Source organism: Arabidopsis lyrata (genome assembly GCF_000004255.2).
Source record: "Arabidopsis lyrata subsp. lyrata unplaced genomic scaffold ARALYscaffold_6, whole genome shotgun sequence".
In the NCBI taxonomy this organism is placed as follows: Eukaryota; Viridiplantae; Streptophyta; class Magnoliopsida; order Brassicales; family Brassicaceae; genus Arabidopsis; species Arabidopsis lyrata.
Window position 1 is genome coordinate 19820028 of NW_003302550.1, and position 19008 is coordinate 19839035.

General features: G+C 30.9%; 2 protein-coding genes and 1 pseudogene across 2 annotated transcripts; 2 read left to right on the forward strand and 1 right to left on the reverse strand.

The window, feature by feature from the left end:
• The first annotated feature begins 3807 nt into the window (after positions 1–3807).
• Positions 3808–4449, forward strand: LOC9308544. Its single transcript, XM_002872429.2, has one exon. It carries the CDS (start codon positions 4016–4018, stop codon positions 4277–4279), a length of 264 nt encoding a protein of 87 aa, XP_002872475.1. The 5' UTR covers positions 3808–4015; the 3' UTR covers positions 4280–4449.
• A 9375-nt stretch (positions 4450–13824) lies between these two features.
• Positions 13825–15570, forward strand: LOC9308545 (annotated as a pseudogene).
• Positions 15571–17188: 1618 nt separating this feature from the next.
• On the reverse strand, positions 17189–18868 carry LOC9308546 (immune-associated nucleotide-binding protein 9). The gene is made up of 4 exons (XM_021023183.1): positions 18524–18868; positions 18089–18363; positions 17810–17974; positions 17189–17530 (listed from the first exon to the last, which is right to left on the reverse strand). The coding sequence occupies exons 1-4, from the start codon at positions 18759–18761 to the stop codon at positions 17399–17401; spliced, it is 810 nt and encodes a 269-aa protein (XP_020878842.1). The 5' UTR covers positions 18762–18868; the 3' UTR covers positions 17189–17398.
• Positions 18869–19008: the final 140 nt, after the last annotated feature.

Genomic DNA, 19008 nt, shown 5'->3' on the forward strand with positions numbered 1-19008 from the left:
ACTGTGATTCGAAATTTTAAAAACGGACATATATTATCCAATTGACGAAAATGTGTGTTTAACGTTCAACATCGATTAAAATATTTAGACAATGATTCAGAATCATATCATAAATAAGAACATTAATAAAATAAATGAGTTTTTTGGCCAGACGGGTTTAGCGGGACGGGTTTTTGAATCAACAATAGTAAAAATATTAAAATATCATTAACCCGCCTCTTCAATACGGATTAAATCCTTTTTTTTAATACCACAAATATTAGAGATATTAAATCAGTCTCATTTAGAAAAGATTATATAAAACCAAAAATTGTCCCGTGGTATAATATCCCGTGGTCTTAGAGGGTGATATGATTTGTAAACTTTTATATATAATAAATAATCATTAAAATTTAAAATAAAAACAAATCATGGGACGGGTTAAGAAATTACGGAACGGGTTATATTTCGGAAAAGAATTATATGGCAGACGAATTTGAATCAATATTTATATACCGCTTTAATACAGGTTAAATCCTCAGTTTATTAATAATTGTCTCGTAGACTCGTGGTTAGGCCTGGGCGTTTGGATATTCGGGTCGGGTTCGGGTCGGGTTTTTCGGGTTCGGGTTTTTCGGGTATAAAAAATTAAGACCCGTTCGGGTATTTTAAAACTTCGGGTTTGGGTCGGGTTTGGATCGGATATTTTGGGTTCGGATTCGGGTTTACCCGAAGTATCCAAATATTAAAAATTTTGTATCCGACTCTTTGCAAAGTATTGAAAAATACTCAAAAATCTATAAAACTCAAGTATTTTTTAACCGAATCTAGCCAAAAGTAACTAAAACACCCAAAAATTCTTAACATCCAAATAATTTAGGCACTTAAATTTTTACAAGTATAAATATTACTAATATATTATAACTATGTACTTATATTTCGGGTATGTTCGGGTACTTGTTTGGGTTAGGGTTCGGGTCGGGTTCGGGTTCGGATTTTCGGGTTGTGAAGTTTAGAACCCGTTCGGGTATTTTAAAACTTCGGATTCGGATTCGGATCGGGTTTTTCGGGTCGGGTTCGGTTCGGTTCTTCGGGTTCAGGTAATATGCCCAGGCCTACTCGTGGTATACCGTTACTTAATAACAATCGTAAACTATAATATAAATGAATATGTTATAAGGAGATACAATTTAAAAAATATTTTTATACTAACTTTAAAATTAAATCATCTCGCGGTGTACCACGGGTTAAAGTATAGTTTGTGGGTATGGTAGTAGAAAAAATGTCTTTGGACGTTTTGTTTAGTTGGAAAATATCCTTTTTAAATTTTTCTTCCGCACTAACAACTTATAGACCCACTATAAATGACTTCAAGATCTATGTCATGGACATTCCAACACAATAGCTTGATTTTCCTGTAATGTGAAGAAAAACAGTTCTTGATATTTTCATAACTTAAAAAAGAAAACTAAGAACACTGTTTCTATATATGTGACATGTCTATATCCCAATTTCTAAAGGAAATTATAACTTAGTTTATCATTTGATGAAGAAATTTGCAACTAATGATCTAGTAAATTAAGGAAACAATAAATCTAACTATATCACAGCAGTAATGGTATATGAAGAAGAATCTCGATTCATATAATCATATGCACAACTTTGTGACAAACCATATGCTTGAATTTCAGGTTAAAATAAGGGTATGAGAATCTAGATGTATTTCATGGAATAAGTTTCCAGAGAAATCAGCGTCCAAAACTTGATGTTGCTTCGCTCATTTCATAATCTATAACCATTCTATTGAAGCCTCTTTTGGGAAAATTACACCATATTCTTAATTATTCATCGAATAAAATTAAAGTTGCAACGGTTTATCAAACAAATAAACTAAATGTTGCAATGGTTCAATTAAGATTTATATAAAGAGACGCGGCCGTAGAAAATATTTTTTCGGATTGTTATTATTATATAGATTAGTCTACCATTTTTTTCCATTTACCAAGATACTTATTACCTTTTTATGTAAAGGTTTTATTCTTTTGAAATTGTTTTTTTTTTAACTAAATTGTTTTAGAACTTTTACCGTTGGCCTCCAGTCTCCACCATAGATTATATCGTGTTCTCGTGTATCACGATGGAAAGAGAGTATAGAAGATTCACAATCTATTAAACTCGAGAGATCAAAATGTGAAATTGCGGGTATTTTTAATGAAAAAAATGACATGAGTTACATGCATGATGTTTGAATGTTATGGAAAAGCGACTATATGTAAGGTAAAAGTATATGCAAAAGTACAAAAGAGATGTGAATGAGGTTGAAAGTTGATCAATAGAGTTCAAATAAAAAGTCTTGAAAACTCAAAATAAATAAATAAACAAGTTACAAAGAATTTACAAGACAATAAACGTGACTAATTACTTTTATATATTTAATATTAACAAGAAATTCAAACAATCTAATATACACCAGTCTATCTTCAATAGTTTTTGATATATTATCTTGTGTCTTTTACATTTTTTTTATATGTTTTAGTATTTTTCTATTTTATTGTATTTTTCTAATTTTTTGCTAACATATATAAATTAATTGTTTTACGTCAACATATATAGATTAATGAAAACGGTTCAAATACAGTATTCGAGCTTCTCTCAATTTTCACCTAAACTGATTTTGATCTTGAAGCGGTTCAAATATATGCAACCAAAACATGATCTTGCGTACCAATGTGTAATATCTATATATCTTTTGTTCCCAGAAAATAGAGAATTTATTTTCAGATACATACTACCTTCCAAGAATGAAATCATTGTTTTTAGGCATTTTCCATCATGATTTGATTATTACATATAGGCAAATGACGTGTCGTTCATTGAATGGTTACCAATATACATAATGGTCCATAAAACAGATGAAGTGGGTGCGAAAATAAATATACTTAACATCAAAAACTTATGAGGAAATGATAATTACTTTTGTTTTTTTTTACAAATTAGAAAAGAACTTAAGAAGAGTCCCCACATTGAACCACTTGGCCACAGTTACATGAAGACGCAACCATTATGTGGAATTCCGACTCATTGCTTTCAAATCTAATCTTTCATAAATACCAAATTTATATTATTTGTCTTATGGAATTTAATTTGACAATGCAGCTTTAGACATGTTGGGTCCTTTCTCTATATAGTCTTGTCTCCACTTTGTCTTTTTCTTTTTAATTCGATTGATCTAACTGTATGATTGCAAATTGAAATTTTAATTTCATCGTATTTAATATCATTTTATGGTTATCAAAATATTAAAAAGAAACGCATGTTTGCATTATCAAAAACATATTAAATGAATTGGTTGAAAACAAAAATCAACCATTCTTTTTCAATTTGTATGATATATGAAAACCGAATTATTATTTGAATATCTTCATTAGGTTTAATCATAGCAATTGATGGTGGCATGCAAAAATAGACTTAAATATTGGGTCCACACGTAAAGTTGAAGGAAGTAGATAATTTCTTCTTGCTACACCATCATGTAACCAACTACAGTATATAACATCACACATGCTTTGCCACCTCACCCCACCCATCCCACCCTTACTCTACTGTTTTCAAACCCGGTTTTGATTTAACCAATCCGATCGGTTCAACCAAAATTTTTTTAAAAAATGGTTGAGAGTAATTTTAATTTATGTGATCGCTGATATTAAAAAAAAAAGCTATTATAGCCATTTACAATTGTAAGAAAATCTTTATAATTTTGTTATAATAGAAAAATCAATATAATAATGCCCGCTCTTCTTTTTTTTTTTGGTTAAAATAACAATCATCGGTCTAATTGGTTTGATACCATTACCAAATGATCTGGTTTGTTCCCCACTTTCGTTTTAAACCTAAACAATGCTACCCCCACTTCTTTATAACCAATCCCATTTAAAGTGTAGTAAGCTTCTCCACTCACATAGCTATAACAAGAGAGAGAGATAGACATAGAGCAAAAATTATTTTCTTAGAAGTTGCAAAAGCAAAGAGCCTAAAGATGATGAAGGGAAGCAAGTCTTATACGGAGTATTCGTCATCTTTCTCAACCGATGAATTTGGTTATGATCAGAACCGCTCAAACTCCTATAACTTCAATGGGCCTTGCATCAACACAGATCCAGAGATGAAGAGAAAGAGGAGAGTTGCTTCTTATAATCTCTTTGCCACGGAGGAAAAGCTTAAAAGTACTCTCAAGAACAGTTTCAAATGGATCAAGAACAAATTTTCAGGCGATGATAATAGTATCCGGTACAACGTCTAGATTAGTCCACTTTGATCTTCTGATCTTTTTCTTCTTCTTCTTTCTATTTTTATTACACTAAAGTCGTAGTGAAACTTAACATGTAAATTAAGTGTGTATCTTGTGTATGTGTGTTTAAGATTTGTGTGTTACTCAAATGGAAATGTTAATTTGCTTTAATTCTTTTTTTATGGTTTGTTTCTTTATTTTTAATTAGTTGAGTCAATCCAGATTAAACTTTTTAATTGCTAATTTCAATACCCTTAATGAGTGTGTCTTCCACTTCTATTCTCAATCACGCTAATTACAAGATGAGACATTTTTAAAAAGGAAAAAAGATTGCTAGCTACACGAAGTATAAAAGAATACATGATCACACATGCCAAGTTTAAAAATGGATCTTGAACTACATAAAGTAAATGTATTGCATGTTCACATATACCAACTAACATATGACATGGTGCCAACACCATAACCATTAAATTCTGATGTACCGTTCACCGGAATTCGACAACGTCCGATGTTGATCAGAAAATATTCAAAAAATATTATTTTTAATATTATTTTTCTTTTTGACTAAAATATTTAAATAATAAAACTGCAAAAAAATTTAACTAAAATAAAATCTCATCGTCTTCCTCTCCTCTGCAAAAGTTCTAGATGTGGAAAAATTGAAAAACAACTTTTTTCCCTCTCCATACCACATAATCGCATCTTTATGGATCTAAAAGTCCATTTGGTTATTTATATACATGTTTTATGATAAATTGATGAGAGTAAGAACACAAAGGTGTTTAGGCCGTTCTTCTAGACTTTTATTTTCTGAAGTTACTTTTGTAAACTCTACTCCTCCTAATTGGGCAACCAATCAAGGAATTATTTATTGATTAATGTGTGGTTGACAAAAAAAAAAAAAAAAAAGGTGTTTAGGAAGAATTATAATTAGACTCTCATAAGATTCATGTTCTAAAATACATCGATATCTATATTATTAATTGGGAAGTATTGGATAATAAATAACCTTATAAAGGGTAAAGAATTACAAAAAATGCCATTGGTTTTTAGTGTTTTTAAATAACTTCATTAAGGGTACAATAGTAATCACAAAATTAATATATTTAAATAAAAAATAGTTTAATTCTTTTAAATACTTATTAATTTCCAAAAAAAAAACTAATTTTCTCTCTCTTATTAATTATAAACGAAAATTTGAAATTAATTTTTTAAAAATTGTTAACCAATAGGAATTGAAAAACTAAGATTTGATATCCAACTAAGATTTTTTCTAAACCAATCCTAATAGACTATTCTATATCAAAAATACAAATAAAAATAATATCATTTTAATTCAAAATTAAAAAAACTATCATTTAAAAAGATTTATCAATGGAGGATTTTAAGATTGAATTTAAAATTTGGTAAAAAAATTAAATGCAAATATTTTAATATTCAGTTTTGTTATAATATTTTTATTACAAATTTTGAAATATAAAACGAAATTTTATTTCATAATTTCTAAAAAACCATATTAAATATTAACAAATATTTATTTTTACTATGAAATAAACTCAAATAATAATAAATTTTAAGTAATTATCATAATGGTTTTCGTTTAGAGCAATTTTTGAAAAAATCTAAACAATAGAATGTACATATTAATTTTGAAATATTTTGTGTTTTATTTTTTTCTTTTCAACTCAGATCTTCCTTAAATAATAACTAGATGCAAATATTATTTAAGGAAGATTTTAAGATTGAATTTGAAATTTGGTAAAAAAATTAAATGCAAATATTTTAATATTCAGTTTTGTTATAATATTTTTATTACAAATTTTGAAATATAAAACGAAATTTTATTTCATAATTTCTAAAAAACCATATTAAATATTAACAAATATTTATTTTTACTATGAAATAAACTCAAATAATAATAAATTTTAAGTAATTATCATAATGGTTTTCGTTTAGAGCAATTTTTGAAAAAATCTAAACAATAGAATGTACATATTAATTTTGAAATATTTTGTGTTTTATTTTTTTCTTTTCAACTCAGATCTTCCTTAAATAAATCCATAATATATTGCACACAGTTTTTGAAATTATGTAAACTAATTATATATTTTGCATTCAACACAAATTATGCAACAATAGCATATCCCTTTTATAGATGTATCTAAAACTTTTATTTTTAGTCCAAATATTAAACTAATTATGATTAAACAATGAAAAGAAGAATATGCAAAATTTAGCTAAGGAAAGAAACATTAATAAATTTGTTAAAATATTTGTAACTTTAACATCATACATATTAATCCGCAAAACTCACAGTATGTATTTTATGGTATTTTAAAGTAAGCAAACAAGAATTTGGAACATGGTTTTAATGGAATGAAATGAGAATAAGAATTACGAGACGGGATGGCAGAGGAACATAAATTAAAAATCAAACTTAATACTCAACTGGTATGAGTTTGTGTTATGAGCACTATATAAAATAAATTTGTTTACACACATAACCTTATACGTACATTTTTAGTTACAATTTATGACAGATACGGGACCGTAATATTTTTATTTCACGTATACGAGACGGGTTATGGGACGAAAAATTTATGACATATACAAGACGGGATAGGTTTCCTGTTCCAAAATAGTTACGCCTAGCTAATATATATGAAATAATCCAAACTAAACCGAATATGTATCCTATTTAACACATGTAATCAAACTGTTAGAAATGTTTTGAATAGTTTAGAAAATAAAAACGTAACATCACTTAACTTTTGCAACTAAATAATATCTTAATTTTATATTAAATACAATTTCACACGTACGTGTAGGTCCGAATCTTAAAATATAACTATGCACTAACGCAACTAAATTTCGTTCATTACTCTAACTTTATAATATCTATATTATTACAAAGTTCACTAACACAACAAAATATTTTATATTTTTAAAATCTATATAACAATTTCTAAAAAAATATCTCTGCACGTACATGTGGATCTAGATCTAATACACTAAAATATACATCATAAAAACAATAAAATAATCTATATTGTATGAAAATTTGTAAGAAATGTTTTTGAAATATGAAACCCCGCACGTACGTGCGGGTCAGGATCTAGTATATAGATAAAGACTAAACCTAATTTCCTAAATTAAGATAAAGATAAATGTAAAATATACTTTAGAGATAAATGTAAATATTCCAAACTAATATATGATAATCTTCTAAATCCTTCTTGATCTTCATGATTTCCTTATTCTTGGGCTTCTCATCTCGACCGACGATCTCGGTAGATCTCCTGTTCCCCCAATACCCCCCGACAAGCTCATACGTGGTAACACGTGTGAGATTGGACAAATCTTCAAAATAACGGCTTTATACTCGGCCGTCGGGTCATCGACGTTTATACCCGGTCGTGGGGTCAAAGCGGCTACAATATCCAGCCGTCGGGCCATCGGCGTTTATACCCGGTCGTGGGGTCATCAACGGTGGAAAATACATCTTTCGTAGTTGTGTATCTCCATCGATTTAAAATCACAAGTCTTGGTCGCTCTTTGAACTTCTTGTTCATGAAGAAACTTATGTTAGATTCAAATACCTCCGGATCAGCATCGTATCCGTCGGAATAATCTTCATGCAAAACTTTATTGTTTGTTCATGCCATCTTTGTAGTGGTGGTGACATCAACAAGCCAACATCGTCTTCTTTCTTCTTTCTTTCTTTCTTTCTTTTTTTTTTTTTTAAACAAAAATCTTTTTGTAGTTAGATTAATGTTTTGAGAAAAAAGAAAATCAATCGTAAGCATCTTCATGATTTCTTCTTCTCCAAGTTGATAGCAATTTGCTAGTCAAAAACAAACCACGTGACCAATCAAGGCAAGATCACGTCTTCTTTTTTTTTTTTTCTTTTTCATTTTTTTTTTAGTAGTAGCGGAAGCAAACAAATCCTTAACCCATAGGAATAGGATCAAGGCTCTGATACCATGATAAATTGATGAGAGTAAGAACACAAAGATGTTTAGGAAGAATTATAATTAGAATCTCATAAGATTCATGTTCTAAAATACATCGATATATATAGAGAAAGACTAAACCTAATTTCCTAAATTAAGATAAAGATAAATGTAAAATATACTTTAGAGATAAATGTAAATATTCCAAACTAATATATGATAATCTTCTAGATCCTTCTTGATCTTCATGATTTCCTTATTCTTGGGCTTCTCATCTCGACCGTCGATCACGGTAGATCTCCTGTTCCCCCAATACCCCCCCCCCCCGGCAAGCTCATACGTGGTAACACGTGTGAGATTGGACAAATCTTCAAAATAACGGCTTTATACCCGGCAGTCGGGTCATCGACGTTTATACCCGGTCATGGGGTCAAAGCGGCTACAATACCCAGCCGTCGGGTCATCGACGTTTATACCCGGCCGTGGGGTCATCAACGGTGGAAAATACATCTTTCGTAGTTGTGTATCTCCATCGATTTAAAATCACAAGTGTTGGTCGCTCTTTGAATTTCTTGTTCATGAAGAAACTTGTGTTAGATTTAAATACCTCCGGATCAGCATCGTATCCGTCAGGATAATCTTCATGCAAAACTTTATTGTTTGTTCATGCCATCTTTGTAGTGGTGGTGACATCAACAAGCCAACATCGTCTTCTTTCTTCTTTCTTTCTTTCTTTTTTTTTTTTTTTTTTTAAAACAAAAATCTTTTTGTAGTTAGATTAATGTTTTGAGAAAGAAAGAAAATCAATCGTAAGCATCTTCATGATTTCTTCTTCTCCAAGTTGATAGCAATTTGCTAGTCAAGAACAAACGCACGTGACCAATCAAGACAAGATCACGTCTTCTTTCTTTTTTTCTTTTTCTTTTTCATTTTTTTTTTTTAGTTGTAGCGGAAGCAAACAAAACCTTAACCCATAGGAATAAGATCAAGACTGAAACCATAATAAATTGTTGAGAGTAAGAACACAAAGGTGTTTAGGAAGAATTATAATTAGACTCTCATAAGATTCACGTTCTAAAATACATCGATATATATAGAGAAAGACTAAACCTAATTTCCTAGATTAAGATAAAGATAAATGTAAAATATACTTTATAGATAAATGTAAATATTCCAAACTAATATATGATAATCTTCTAGATCCTTTTTGATCTTCATGATTTCCTTATTCTTGGACTTCTCATCTCGACCGTCGATCTCGGTAGATCTCCTGTTCCCCCAATATTTTATTAATGGAATGTGAATGAAATCAATGAACTATAGTGAAGATTGAGTTTGCGTTTTTCTTTTTCTGTATATGTTTTCATTTTATGGGTTTTAAGGTTTCATTTGCAAAGTCGAGAGAGTTTATGGGGAACTTTAATGGCGTGTGATTGTGAAATTGACACCAAGAAATAGTCTCTGTTGGAGGATTTTCATATCGAAAACCAAGAATTTGATGCCTTCTCCTTCACCATAAGCATCTCGTCTTGGACGCCTCAACCGAAGACGAACAAGCCGCCGTCGGTTTCTAAATTTCAAGTCACAGTTTTTTCTCTAAATCACAAAGTCAGTAGAACCTCGAACTCCAATCAGATCCAACGATGCCACAATAAAATTGAAATTAGTACCAAAATTCAATCCAATTCAAGATTCCACTTAATTGGTCTTCCCTTAGTATAATACAGAGATTGAGGAGAGATGGAATCGAGATCGACTGTACATGGAAGAGGCGAGCTCGAGAGGAAGAAGAAAGTGTTTTTTAGGTAAATTATTTTTTGTTTTAAATAAAAAATAATCATATTAAAATAATATTATTTTTTTGGTCAACTAGGTCAAATATCGGATATGGTCGGATTCCCGCGAACGGTACACCAAAATTTAATGGTTATGGTCTTGGCACCATGTATTATGTTAGTTGGTATATATGAGCATGTAATACATTTACTTTGTGTAGTTTACGATCCATTTTTAAACTTGGCATGTGTGGTCATGTATTCTTCTATACTCCGTGTAGGTAGCAATCTTTTTTCCTTTTAAAAACATCATAAGTTTAAGAATATGATAAATCAACCATCCAGCATCATAAATAGAAGGCGGTAAGAACAGATAAACGTTGTGTACTTGAGTGGATAATTGATTCAATCTGCAAAAGGAAACATATCCTAAGAGTAATACCATATACAACCTCTCAAAACCATAGAGGTCTAGTTTGCATAAGCTTCTTGTTAAATGTAAATGACGCAATGATATGACACTAAACTACTAAAGTAGGCAAATAAGTTTTTGGAAAAAAGAGAGTAACTATATATGTGTATAGGAATAGTAAACTGATAGGGTTGTTGAGTGTTATTCCCTATGAAAGTTTATTTTCTTGCCTCAGCTCCATCAAAGTTGGGACTTTAACTATAACTACACATTTGAAACTTTATCAATGTTTAACCACCTGAATTTGAATTTTGAGTTATAACCCTTTTCTGATAATGATAAAAGATTTCCGTCCATTCTTGTATTAAACCAGATTAAAATCATGATTAAACCGATAATCCGACAAAACAAATTTGAAATCGATTTTTATCAGGAGTATGAAATTCATCGATGATTGAATATGTAGACAAATCAATCAGATGTCGTAGATTCGGAAATCTATTGATTCGGGTCTAAAACTGATATATATCTCATACTTTGAGGTTGCTCATGATCTTTGGGATGATATCAAAAGGAAATTATCTGTTGTTAATGGTCCAAGATCCATCAAGTGTAAAGAGAGGGAAATTATCTGTTGTTAATGATAGCTAGCTAGTAGCTACACCAAGTATAGACCACGAATATAAATTATTCAATCTACAAAGAAAAAAATGTAATGGATCAAAAACTCAGACTTAAGTAATATAATTATTTTAAACAAAATTAAATTCAACAAAAATTTTGACTGAGTAATGGGTCAGAATTTGAATATTTATATTCAATTTCATACATTTAGTTTTTTAAAATGTATTATTTTATATACTACAATAAAATTTTATATATTTTAATTTGGAACATTTAAAAATAGTTTTACATGATATCTTTAAAAAATATCATCAATACTTAATAGATAAAAAATTTAAAAATTATAAATACTCTAATTTGATTTTTAAAAATAAATATATTTATAATTGGCGGTTGGTTAAATATAATGTATTATATGATGGAATGAGTTATGATCCTTATAATTATTTGACTATTTATATTTAATTTCATACCATTTTTTTGAAGTTCATAGGTTTATATAGTACAATAAAAATCTTAAAAATATTTCAATTTGGAATATTTAAAAATAGTTAATTAATTTAAAAAAAATATCATAAATATTTAATAAATCAAAAAGATAAAATTTATAAATACTCTAATTTGATTTTTTAAACCATAAATATTTAAAATATTTATAGCACGCAACGGGTTAAATGTAACGTATTATATGATAAAAAAGAGTTATGATCCTTATAACGGCATGCTAAAATTATATAATGAGATGGGTTAAATAAGGTTTGACATATCTAACGAATAATGGATTGTGCACGCACTTTTTTCATTGGAATTCTAAAATAAAAAATATAGACTCTACATACGGGTTGAATTTAATATTATTCTATACCAAAAATATGTTTGTTATATACGTAATTATTTTACTTACTACTATAATATATCAAATACATACGTTTTTTTTAAACCAAAAAATCGTATAACCGTAAAAATTGAACCGTAACCAAACCGAATTACATAAGGTTTCTATATGGTTTTAATTTCTACAAAACCAAAAAACCGTAAAACCAAAAAAACCGGTACTAAACAGAAAAACCGTATGCCCACCCCTTTCATTTTCTCATACAACAGAATAAAATTAAAAAAAAACTCTAATATGTCATTGCATTATGTAAAGAATTATTAAAATTGTACTATAAAACAAACAATAATCTAACTTTAAATAAATATTTAAAAATTAAAATTACATCCGTGCTGCTCCACCACGGATTATGATCTAGTACTACTATATTTCGAGTATCCATTCGGTTCTCAGTTTGTTTTGAGTATCCATTCATTTCTAGGTTTGCTTCGGGTTAGGATCTGGTTCTTCAGATACGGTTTTGGCTATTCGGGTACGGTTCTTGTTATTCGGATATAGAAATTTAGGATGGTTCAGGTATTTTATTGATTCAGGGTTCAGTTCAGTTTGGTACTCGTTTTTAAGTAGGTTTGGTTCGGTTCTTTAGTTCTGGTATTTTTACCAGGCCTAGTTCGTACTTGTTTTGAATTTTCTGATTTTATGTTTGTAAGCTGCAAAAAAATCTCTTTAACATAAATATACAAATTATTTAAATATTTACGTACACATATGTATATAATTTATTATCGTGTACGTACACATGAGTATATGATATATTAATATCAAATTGTTTTCAACTACACGACGATTCAAATTAAAAAAATATAAATTCAAAATATATATATACGAAGATGGATCTCAATAGAAAGAAAAAAATAAATTATAATTAAAAGTACAAAAAGAAGAAATAATTATAAAACAAAAAAGCGCAAAAACAATATGAAAACAAAAGAGGGTGAAAAATAATAATATTCTTATTTTATTTCCGCTTTTCTGTTATTACACTATAAATAATAAGATTTCCGAACTAACCATACACGTCAACTATGTACCCTCTCAAAGGGCATTTTTGTCTGAAAAATGACATATTGGCTATTCTTTGGGCATTCTGAGTCCGAGGATAGTTTGCCACTAATTGAAGAAAATGAATCAGGCATGCCATTTTGTGATCTGAATGCCACTGTAAATGTGATATTCCCAAATTACCCTTAATGAAATAAGAGACGATTGGTACAACGAAGAGATAATAGTACAATTGGTACAATTAAGAGATAATAGGACAACTGATACAAATAGTATAACTAAGAGATAATTGGACAACTGGTACAAATGATATTACTAAAAGATAATAGTACAATTGGTATAACTGACATATAAATAGGTACAACTAGTATAAATAGTTAGGTACAATGGTACAAATAGTTAGGTACAACTGGTACAAATAGGTAGGTACAACTGAAACGAAGCAATTGTAATTCTAAACCCTAGCACCGTCACACTCACTAATTCGCCTCTTCTTGCTTTCTTCATCGTCGTCGTCGCCGATTATCCGTCGTCAACCTTCCTTGTCGAAGTTTGTGAACCGTTTTTCTCACCAAACGATTGCGCACTTCAAAGGACGAAAGCACGAGGAGATATCCATGGAGAAGAAACATGAAGAGAGATCTATGATTAGTGAATCTAAGAAATCCATGGAGAAGAAACATGAAGAAATATTCAATCCATGAAGAAACACAAAGAGAGATCTATGGAGAAGATAGATCTAAAGTTTCATTAATGATGATGATGATGGAGAAGAAGAGATCTAAAGTGAAAGATCCAAAAAAAATCTAGAAAAAATGAAAGAAGAAGAAGAAGAAGAAGCGTGAAAGAAGAAGAGGCGTGAAAGAGGAAGAAGAAGAGAGTAAGTTGGGTTAATGGCAGAAATACGTAATTATTAAATTAGAGTAAGGGTTTTTGGTCTTTTTCTATTTATTTGATTTTAATTCTTTTATTTTTATTATTCTAGAAAATCGAAATTAGATGGGTGGCTTTCTAGCCTTTTTGTTCCCACATAGTGGTATTCTAGCCATTGTTTCATTCTTTGGAAGGTAATTCTGATTTTGCCAATTGGTAGTTAAAAAATTCACAAGTGGCTCTAGAGTAAAAGTTACCCAAAAATTAACTTAATTTGCTACGTTTTATTGTCCGCCCTAAAATATTGGATGACCAACATTCATTCAAAACCAAGTATTATGGATACAAATAAAGGATACTGAGATTTACCTAGAATGACTCATAACTTAGGAAAAATAACTTAAATGACACCCATTTGATTTGGATTACTAGACTAACCCATATTTGAAGTAGAAAGTCTAATTAACCTTCTTGATTAACATTAATAACAATCATGCCATTATAATTTAATTAAAACAAAAAAAAGAAATTAAACTAATATTAATCAATAAATAAAACGACGACATTCACTCTTCTCTTCTCTTCAAACTCCACGATTTCTCTCCCAAAAAAACCCTAGAAATCCTTGGTCACCGTCGAGTCGTTGTTTGAAGTCGCTGTCGATTCTCTGATAGTCTTAATCTTCCGTCCAAATGCATGTCGAAAGCTTCACTCGCTGTGGAACCTCCGTTGGTTGTTGAGTCGCCGTAATTGCTTTCTTCTCCGGTGGTTTTTCTTCGCCGGCGACTCGATCTCTGGCGAGACGTTTTGGTTTCCTTTCCCCTCTGTTTTGCTTATCTCGTGGTGACTGTAACTCTTCTTCGGTGTCCTCGTTTTCTCTTGTTTTCAGCAGCCTTGGAAACCTTAAAAGCAGTCCCTGGTCTGAATTAGATGGACTCCAGCCAGAGACAAAGATAATAAACGAGCAACTGGTAAAAATCAACTCCAAAGGCTTCTTGACCATCAACAGCCAACCATCAGTCAACGCCGAGAGATCTGATTCCCTAACTGTTGGTGAGGATTCAGTCCCATTAAGTCTCTGTTCTCATAGAAAATAGTGTTTCAGAGTTTTGATCACTGCTTCATCGATACTGTATGATTTGCAGGGTGGGGAGGTCCTGTTGGATATGTATACCAAAAGGCTTATCTAGAGTTCTTCTGCTCAAAGGAGAAATTAGATGCAGTGGTGGAGAAATGCAAAGCTTTGCCATCGATTACTTACATGGCTGTGAACAAAGGAGAAAACTGGGTATCGAACACTGCCCAATCTGATGTGAATGCTGTTACATGGGGAGTTTTCCCGGCTAAGGAAATCATTCAACCAACCATTGTCGATCCCGCTAGCTTCAAAGTCTGGAAGGATGAAGCATTTAGGACTTGGTGAAGATGCTGGGCTAACTTGTACCCAGAAGCTGACCCTTCCAGAAACTTGCTCGAAGAGGTAAGTTCATATATTGCTCTTGACTATGGTTTATTTAAAATGACTAATGGACACTTTGATCCAAAAATGCAGGTGAAGAACAGCTACTATTACATCAATGGTAACATATTCACGGTCTTTGCTGATCTTTGAGAAAATCAAGAAACAATTACAATATATCGGTTTCCTACTGCTTTTTAGATTTGCTTTCTGTACTTTCTCTAAAATATTTGGATTTTGGTTTTTACATCTTTTTACCGTAACAATATTATGATGTTATTGATAAAAAAAAGCATCAGTTTCACTACCTTAAAGATCCAAAATAAAACAAATCTTCGGTTCCATTAAGTCATCTAATTGGTACTACGAGACACAAAGTTGTTTGTTCTAATAAAACTTAAGAAAATCTATAGTGTTTAGTGATACGAGAGGCCAGAGGCCAAATATATGATCCATCACGTATACGATTCCATTATTCAATCTATATTACTTTCAAATGATATCTAGGAAGAGGAATATTAGGCTAAACATTGGTTTAATGGTTGTTTACTTACATTTGGGATCAACGACATGTCCATCTTACGCCACAACCTTTACTATTATCAACGACAAAAAGCCACTTCGTTTTCTCAAAGATCTATTTTCCACACACAAGAATCACCTGATCCATGCCCAATTCCTTGGACTTCGATCTCACAACAATCAAAAAGAAGAAAAACAAAAAAAAAATATGGAACGACACTCAAATAGAAGGAGAGGGATGAAATCGTGAGGGATCAAAAAGAGAACAGAAACAATTGAAGCAAATTTGATCCCGAAAAGGAAGAAAAAATAAAAGATGAAATCGTGAGACAGTGAGTAAGCGTAAAAGAAGAAGACAAAAACAAAAACCGTTTCTGGAGCAAAAGCCCTAGAAGAATATTCCTTCTCTAAATATTAGGAATTTAATGCATTAAACGTCAATTATGGCAATAATTTGTATAAATCTGTCAGAGATAATAAAAGTTTGTCGTAACTAAACGCAATCAAACCGGTTTAAACATACAAGCAAACCGGCAAGATTTGGAGTTCTGTCGAATTTGAGGCTAGATATTAAATCTCATATAACACGATTTTTTGAAATTTCAAAAACAAATCTGCCAACCAAAAGTCTATCAACACTAAAAAGGTTATTCTAGTTAGAAACAAATCGGTCATAACATGACATGAGAAAATCTGTTATGCTTAGGGTCCAAAAAACATAACTGTCATAACTAAAAACAAATCTGTTATCACTATGCGACTGTTTAGTAATTATATATTTTTTAAAAAATCTGCTATAAAACGCCAGATTTGTCAACAAATAAAGAAAATCTGCGAATACATAAAACAACTCTGTCATCATTATATATCAATTTTTTGTGTTAAAAAATCTGTTATAAAACGACAGTTTTTTTAAAAATCCTAAAATCTGTTGCCAAAATAAAGAAAAGTATGCGGTTGGAAAACAAATCTGTGGCAGATTTGTTTTATAACCATTGAGAATCTAAAAATTTTAGGAAAATCTGTGGATACAACATACAACAAATCTGTCGCGAAAAAAAAATCTGCGGAAAAATATAAATCTGTCATTACTAAATCAAACATAGTCTGTGGTACAAAAAAAGTCTGTCGAAGAAAGTCTGTGGTGGATCAAATAATCTGTCGTACTAAATAAATCTGTCGCAACAGGAGCCACATATTTAACAAAAACGAGAGTGGCAGTATCGTAAATAAATTGTATTTTTTGCCACGCTGGAATTAAATATTAATGGCATTCTTGTAATATGTTTTTTCTTTACAAAGCAAAACATGGGCATTTTAGTCATAAATATTACCCATATAACCCATATTTTTGGTATGCCATTCTAGTAATTAAACACAAATTATGGGTCACTAGTAAAATATATAAATATAAAACAATAGAAGCAAGCAAACACCATAAAAAGAAAACTAGCATCAAAGAATTTTGTCTTTATATCATAAAATTAACAAGATGTAGACGGAAAAAAAAAACACATATAAAAGTAGAATGAAGGATACGAAATCTAAGCTGTGCAGTTATTATCATAGGTTGATATATTTTCCCAACTTTTTATGGAGTTCCTTTGTCTCTTTTAAACCCATCCATGGTGTGTTTTTGGATTTCGATCGGTAGCGCTTTCTCCGACGTCAAGTCTTGCAGATTGCCCTTGAGCTAGTTGCTGCTCTAGCGTCATTTCGGTTTCTCTGATCAGCGTAGTCTCCACCTGAGCCAAGTATTAAAGAGGAGTTTTTTATTTTGTTTAATGTTTTCAATTTGATGAATAATAGAAATCAAGATTTTGCAGAATAATATCTAATTTTTCCAAGTTAGTCGACTTAGACTTACACAAGTGCTTACTTCCTAGCATGAATATCTTCAGCAAACATCATAAAATAACATTGTAACAAATACTCATGAATAAGAAGTAGCATCTCTGTGCCTCGACAAAGCCATAAAAAGAGATTAAAGACTTAAAAGTCAAAGAAGAAAACCATGATATTACCTGTAGTTCATTGAATAACTCTTCCCTATACGGTTTACCATTGTTTTGCTTTGCAACCAACTCAACAAGTGCACGAAGCTTCTGAACTTGCTCAACCTGCTTGAGCTTATCCTTGGTCTTGTTATCAAACAATACCAATCTGTTGTCACATAGCTCAAGAATTTCCTACAACATACAATTCAATTCAATTCAAAATCAGATTTATATATAATATCTTCATTATACATCTCAAGTTTTCAATAATAACGGGTAAAATATAAAAACATGAAGCACACTCACTTTTAGGAATTGTGGACACTCTTGAGTCAAATAATCCTCCAACGTCTCTTCGTTCTCTTCCAATTCATCGCCACCCGTGAAGACAATTATCATATAGTTAGCGATTCTACTGCCGAAAAGGGTTTGCAAGTGACTAAACACTTTCTCATCTTTTGTAATACGATCCCTCACAGAGAACACCAACAGGATAGCATGGATTCCATTTTCAGCTAATGTTATGCACCTCAAAATTTGTTTACCGATAGAGGCGGCTGCCCTTGACAATTGAAACAGACCTGTAAAATTCACACCATTACAAGTAAATTGTAGTCAATCTGACTTTGCTTAATTGTATTTTGGCTAAATTATAAACAACACACCTATATCCACATATAAAAGGAATCGATTTATGCTTCAAAAGAGTACATTAATATATATATCAGAAGCAGTACTCACCAGGAGTATCTATCACATTGATGATTTGGCCATCATCTTGCACAACTCTTTCTGACTGACATGTGTTGGTGACTCCAAGACAACTTGCTTTTGACACAAACGCCTCTCTTCCAAGAATACTGTTCCCTAACGCACTCTTTCCGTTTCCAGTACGACCGACCAGAACTAGAGTTTGGCTAGGGTTTGAGGATGATACGGGTTTTGACTCGTCGTACATCATATCAATGCCCATCTTCATACAACAAAAAGGGTACCTCTAGAATCAAATACTTTGATCAAGTATTAATAAAGCACTTCTTTATTAACTTTAGAAATAACTCAAACTAAAGCTTTCCCTCAATCTCTCTCTCAATTCTCTTAAGGTTTACCACAAGCTTTGACAACTCTTATATAGAGATTTATAAAACCTAATCCTAAGCCGATTATGATTTGTTTTAGATAAAAACAAACAAATATCAATGGATAACTCCCAAAGATTTAATATT